This window comes from Cebus imitator, unplaced genomic scaffold (assembly GCF_001604975.1).
Source record: "Cebus imitator isolate Cc_AM_T3 unplaced genomic scaffold, Cebus_imitator-1.0 Scaffold444, whole genome shotgun sequence".
Taxonomy (NCBI): Eukaryota; Metazoa; Chordata; class Mammalia; order Primates; family Cebidae; genus Cebus; species Cebus imitator.
This window is the reverse complement of record NW_016107759.1, coordinates 1,930,448-1,936,862: the sequence shown is the minus strand read 5'-3', so window position 1 is coordinate 1,936,862 and position 6,415 is coordinate 1,930,448. Positions and strand designations below refer to the sequence as shown.

Below are 6,415 nucleotides of genomic sequence, written 5' to 3'. Positions count from 1 at the left end.
ACCTCAGGTGATTCACTCGCCTCGGCATCCCAAAGTGCTGGGATTACAGGGGTGAGCTACCACGCCTGGTCCCGTGTGTATGTATTAATACAGCAACAGGAAGATTGTGGGTTCAGAGTGGCCCCCAAGCTGCCCTGGGCCTTCTTAAAGCACGTCCCCCATTCTGCCCCAGCCCTGTCCCCTTACCTTGTTCACTGGGGCTGCCCCAGCCTGTGACCCAGCAGTTCATGCTGGTCTCAAAGATCACTGAGGGGTCCGGCAGGCACACGGGGAGGATGTAATTGGTGAAGGTCACCGGTGCCTCCAGCTCCACCAGGGCCACATCGGCACTGGAGGCCATGCCCTGGTACAGAGGGTTGCTCTCCACCCGCCTCACCCTGGCGTACACGGCGTGCGGTCCCGGCTGCACTAGCTGCCTTGCCCCCAGCAGGACCTGGTACAGGGACGTCTCTGAGGTGCTGGTGGGAGAAGCAGGAGGTGACGTGAGGTCGCCCCTCATGTGGAGGCAGGCCTGGGAGGGGCTGGGGCTCCTCCGCTGGCTGCCCCCATGCCCCACACCTATCTCTGCAGACAGAGCCATCTCTGGGGCAGCCAGGTGCAGCGGCGATGCGTGTTGACACTGAAGCCAGACCACCTGGCTCAGATTTCCACCTCCACCCCTGGCCGCTGCCTGACCTTGGGCAAGTTACCCGACAAGTTCTCTGTGACGCAGCTTCCTCACCTGTGCTGCAGGGACAGTCACAGTCTCTACCTGCAAGGCTGGCTGGAAGTGGACCACGCTCCAGGTACAGCAGGGCCAGCCCTGCCTGCTGGCCTCTGGCAGGGGACCTGCCCTCCCTCAGCCTGAGTTGCCGATTTTTTTTTCCCCTAGAGACAGAGTTCTTATTCTGTCACCCAGGCTGGAGTGCAGCAGCACAATTGTAGCTCACTGCAGCCTCCAACTCCTGGGCTCAAGGCATCCTCCCTCCTCAGCTTCCTGAGTAGCTTGGACCACAGGTGCCACCACACCTGGCTATTTTTTTTTTCTTTTTAATTTTTGGTAGAGGTGCAGTCTTGCTGTGTTGCCCAGGTTGGTCTTGAACTCCTGGGCTCAAGTGATCTGCCTGCCTTTGCCTCCCAAAGTGCTGGGATTATGGGTGTGAGCCACTGTGCCCGGCTGTATCTGAATTTAAAATACGGGTTTGTTTTGTTTGTTTGTTTTGTCATGACATTCTTTTGAAGATCAAGAAGAAAAAGAGAAAAGACGTAGGGTTTAAAAGAATTAGATGTATGGTGAGGTGTGAGTTGAGGGGCTTGCGACACCAGCAGGTGTGGGGCCAGGTGATTCATATGTAGACGAGGCGGCCTGGCCTCGGCTCAGGGCTTGCTGGGGTGGCTCAGGTGGGTGAGGGGAGGAATGGCCTTTTTGTCCAGTCCTTGGGCTTTGTGAGCAGAGTTCCCCCAGGAAAAGCGTTCTGGAGCTGAGGTGTATGCGGGATGGGGAGGCCAGGACCGGCCGGCGGGTAGCCCTCGGAACTTGCACTGAGAGGGTAGAGGGATGGGAGGGGTCAGGAGGGTGCGAGGTGCTTCCCGCAGGCAGGCAGGAGCAGGGATGCAGCTGGAAGTTATCCCTGGGGTTGTACCTAAGGAAAGCCTCTGGCTAGGAAGGCGGTGTTGCTGGACCAGGAGCCCCCCCCCCGCCCAGGGAGGTCACCCGCAGACGCGGCGCGGCAGGCGCTGTCCACGGTGCTGAACCGGCTGCGGGAGGGCGCAAGGGCAGGCAGGACTCACTTGGAGAAGCAGTGCGCGGCCGTCAGGACCCACCGCTCCGCGATGAGGCTGCCCCCGCAGAAGTGGCTTCCGTTGCGCTGGATGCTGACCTGCCAGGGCCACTCGCCCTCCTGCGCGTCCTGCCCGCCCACCATTCGGTTCAGCCTCCTGGGGCGCCCACAGGCTGGGGGAGCATGGGGAAGGGGGTGGGGGTGCTCACTGGGGCTGGTTCTGTGGCCAGGCTCCAGCCTCCAGCCCCACTCCAGTCCTCAGCCCTCCTGCCCCTGACCTGACTGATAACCTTGGAGGCCTGGGCTTAAGGGTAGCCTGGGATACAGGCCGACCCTCCCCAGCTGCCCCTGAGCCTCACTCTCCTCGCTGGGAAGGGCAACCTAACAGCTGCCTCTTGGGGGGCCACGGGGGCTCTGAGATAACCTGGGGAAGGATCTTGTCCCAGGGCCTGACCCAAACAAGTGGCTAGAAGGATGCAATGGGTGTCATGCCCTCTTCGAGGGAGCAACCCAGAGAGAGCCGGTCACTGTTGAGGGTGATCCTCAGACCCCGCCACACTTGTCCTGTGCCGAGCCTCGGTGCCCTCAGCGCCTGTCCTGCTCCTGTCGGGACCTTCCTCCTCCTCTCCCTTCTGGTCTGCAGTTCCACACAGCCCCCACTTTCCCCTCGTCTGGAATTCCCCGGTGATGTGTGTTCCGAATTCCGTCTGGGTGTGAGTGTCCCTGACTCGGCCCTGTGGCTCCTGTCCCTCCCACCCCAGGGTCTTGGGTGCTTACCTGTTGCTGTCTTGGCCCCCTGAGTCCCTAGAAGTGAGAAGAGGGTGATCAGCCAGGTGAGCTGCTGCCTCTCTCCACTGAACCTCCCCAGCTCCTGAGGACTCTGGAGGGACAGTCCACAGAGGGTCTTGCAGGAGAGGCTAAGGCCCTGCAGTTCCCCTGGCGCTGGCTCTGCCATATGCTCCAGTCCAGGCCTGTAGGCCAGAGCCTGTCTGCAAGGGTGGACAGTCCTTGCCACATGGGGAGCCGGATGTCCCCTTGTCATTCTGGCAAGGGTTCTCTCCCTCCATGTTCCACACCCATCCTTGTCTGGAAGCTTCTGAGGAGGGTCCAGCCTCCAGTCCCAGCACTATGGGGTCAGACTTTCCTTCAAGGACAGCTTGGAGTGGAAGGCCTGGGAGCTGCCTCTGCATTTGAGCTGCCCAGGCTCTCACAGTCTGCTCCAGAATGAGCAGGTCTCTTTCCCAAGTCTCACTTGGGTCCTGAGACTTAGGCCCTAGCCCCACAGGCTGCTCCCTGTGCTCTCAGGGGGGTAGAGGAGGTACAGTGGTTTGCAGTGGCCACCCGGGATCAGCCTTCCCAAGATTCCAGAGTCCCAAGAGCTGATCCCTCTCCCAGGCATGCGGCAGGCTCTGCAGGTGAGGCCTAAGACCCCCTGCTGGGCCGTGCAAGGCGGGCTTTGGTGTTGGTAAGGTGAGAGCCCAAGAAGAGAAGTAATGTATGGGGTCATTCAGGGGAATCAAGGATGGGGACTTTTGTTCTGGGGCCCGTTGCCTCTGACACCCCAGGACACAAAGGGCCTCTTGCTGGGCCTTTAACCAAACACTGGAGCCTCTACCCCAGCTTGGAGACCCCAGCCAGGACCACAGTGTACAGCCCCGGTGTAGTAAAGTCTAGAAATGCCTGGCCTGAAAACACTCCTCTCAGCAACCCTGCACTCCACACGTCTGGCTCCGTGGGGGCACATCTGCCCATTGCTGGGGAAAGGTTAGAAAAGCCACCTCCCCACACCTCGGCCCTCAGCTTCCCCCCTAACCCCCAGTGCCTTCTGGGGCCCAGGGGGCTGGGCCAGCTGCCATAGACCATGTTTTCACTCTGCCTGGAAAAGATAACAGTCCCGTGGAGTGGAGGGGCTGCAGGGACAGGAAGTGGCCATGAAGTGCCGAAATGCCCTCAGGGTTTTCACGGCATCCTCTTCCTGCCTGCCTCACAGTCTGGGGGCACGCTTCTCAACACGATTGGTGGGCAGAGATGCCCCTGGGGGGTGTGGACGATGAGGCAGCAGGTGGCGAGGGGGCAGCTGTGGATGGACAGGAGGAGGAGGTGGAGAAGGTGCAGGACAGACAGAGGGCTGCCCTGCAGAAGCCAGGTCAGGGGCAACGGAAACGGAGTCTGCCCTGCTGGCTCTGCTCATTAATTGGTGTTAATCAGGTGGCCCTATTAAAATGCAAACACCCCAGGAGGGTTATTCCCTGGCCCTTGCCAGGATCAGTTTGGGTGTCTAACCCTCGAGCCCTTGCTCCTTCCAAGCCTGAGGATCCTGCTCGCAGAAGGGCGCCCACTCTCAGGCCTCCGCTCTGGGAGTCTGCAGGAGCTGTGTCTCCCTGCTCCCTGTCTGAGCACCGCCCCCAGCGATGCCTCCTCCCTGTGTGGATCCTTCCTTCCTAAGGTAGCCTTGCACTTCTCAATTAGGCAGAGACTTCTGGCCTCTCAGTGCTTTCTCCCCTTGCCCCCAGATCTGGATGCCCTTCCCTCCTGGTCTCCATGAGTCCTTGTCTTCATCTAGAGATCAAGGCCCAACCGAATGCTGCCTCCTCCAGGAAGCCTTCCTTGCTTGCTTGCGTTGTCTATCTTGGAAGGCCCACACTCTCTTGAGCTCTCTGTCCTGATGGGACCTCTGCCTATATCACCCTGGAGTCAGAATTGAGCCTCATCTCAGCCCAGGAGCTCCCAGAAGGCAGGGGCTGCGTCTGAGGGCCTGAGTTCAGGGACTGTGTGGAGACATGAGTATGGCTGTGGGGGCTGATGTGGAGAGCTGGGCCTTCAGGGTGGGCCCGGTGGTGGGGCTGGACGTGACAGCCAGGAGTGCCGGGGCTGTCAGGTGCATTGCCTGGGCTCTGGGCCTGCCATCCACTGGTAGCTGGTTGGGATGGTGGAGCCTAGGATGCTAGCAGGGACCAGCCAGAGGCCTGGTGGGGGTGTCACCCTCGGGCTGGAGGGTGAGGACGTGTCCAGCAGTCCAGCCTCCGGTCATGGCTTCGGAGCCGACTGCAGGCCGAATTTTCCTTTTTGGCAATGACCTCGGTTCCTCACCCCGCTTGGGGCAGTCACTGCCTTCCACCCCCTGTGCAGATGGCTTGCTCAGAGGGCACCATCATCCTTGTGCTGGGAGGCTGGGCCAGTGAGGGGTCACAGTGCTGCCCTCCTACCCGCGAGAAAGAGGAAGCCTGGAGTCCTGGCTGAGCTGCAGCCTGGGATGACCTGACCCAGCCCTGGGAGGTAACTTGAGGACAGGGAAGTGTGGTGCCTGCCAGGCTGGCCAGGCTGGCCCAGGAATTTGAGAGGGTTTCCCTGGCAGAGAGTGTCCCAGCCTGTAGGGAGGGACCTGGCAGGTGGGGCCCCCTGGATGGCACCTGCTTCCCTGACCTAGGAACAAGAGAGGAGGGCACAGTGGCACATCGCCGGTTCCTCTGTCAGCAGGGGACAGGGCCCTCTGCCGGCTGCACCCCCTGGCCCCAGCTGTCAACTGAGCCTGCAGCCAGCCTGCTGGGGCTTCCGGACACAGGCAGCAGCCCTGCTCAGCCGCCCTCCTGGCCCAAGGATGATGGTCCAGGCACTTGGAGCCCTGCAGGCCCAAGTTCACATCCTGCACATAGGAGGCCCCTGTCCTCAGGAGGGAATGGGGGAGAGAGGCCAAGGTGGCGGAAGGCAGGGAGCCTGGCCAGAGCTGGCACTCCAGTGCCCTCGGAGAGGTGTGGGAGGAGGCCCTGTCCAGTCATGGCCGTGGGGTCCTCTGGGGCCTGTGCCCACACCTCCCACCCTGCCCTCCCCACTTTGGGTTCCCCAGGTGGCACATCTGGAGCCTTCCCACCTGCCCTGGGGATCCCAACATTGAGGCAGGAGGGATGGCCTGTCCTGCAGCGGCGGCCTGGCCCACAGCGTGGGGGGCTGAGCCCGAGCCCCAGGCAGCGCAGCGGGGCCGGTGGCAACCGCACCTTCGACCCTGCACGTGCCGGACTCACCAAGACACAGCAGCAGCAGGAGCGGCGCCGCCGCGGGCCGCCTCATGTCCTCAGGCCTGGCTGGGGCGCAGGGTCGGGGTGAGCGGTGGCAGGGGCGTTGGAGCACGAGCGAGTGCTGGCTCCATGAAGTGGGGTTTTATGCCGGAGGTGAGCACAGGCCCGGGTATGCCGCCCAACCCGTCGGCCCGGCCCGCCCTGCTCCTCTCCTCAGAAGGAAGCGCCCAGAGCCGACTCCTCCGTGACCTGGCCCCGAACCCCAAGACCCCCAGGCAGACCCCTCACTCCAGCGCAGCGGGGGGCGCCGCTGGCCTCGGCTCCCCGACCCGGAGCTGACCCAGACGCCCCCGCAGACCCCGAGCTGACCGCCCAGCTTCATTCATTCCGTATTTATTAGCCGCGCGCGGGGAAGTCAAGGCCTGGGGCGCCCCGGGCCGCGAGCAACGAGGCGAAGGCACGTGGCGGGGCCGGGGCGACCCTCCCCCGGGACCCCGGGCCCCAGAAGCCCCGCAGGCGGCCGACCCCGGCCCCGCTGCCCCCCTCCGGCGGGGCGGGGGCTTCCCGGAGCGGGCGGGGCGGAAGCGGCTCCGGGAAGGCCGGGCCAGGTGACCGTCCTGGTGCCCCCGCCTGGCTCTGGGC

At 62.9% G+C, this 6,415-nt stretch overlaps 1 protein-coding gene across 1 annotated transcript in view; it reads right to left on the bottom strand.

Moving 5' to 3' along the window:
- The window catches only part of PRSS27 (serine protease 27), a 7,833-nt gene extending 1,693 nt beyond the window's left edge, over nucleotides 1-6,140 (bottom strand). The window contains exons 1-4 of the mRNA XM_017511218.2: nucleotides 5,780-6,140; nucleotides 2,538-2,564; nucleotides 1,771-1,933; nucleotides 187-458 (exon numbers count right to left, since the gene is read on the bottom strand). Of these exons, the coding sequence (XP_017366707.1) occupies nucleotides 187-458; nucleotides 1,771-1,933; nucleotides 2,538-2,564; nucleotides 5,780-5,825 (508 nt within the window). The 5' untranslated portion in view covers nucleotides 5,826-6,140. The remainder of the gene's footprint in view (nucleotides 1-186; nucleotides 459-1,770; nucleotides 1,934-2,537; nucleotides 2,565-5,779) is intronic.
- Between the last annotated feature and the right edge of the window lie 275 nt (nucleotides 6,141-6,415).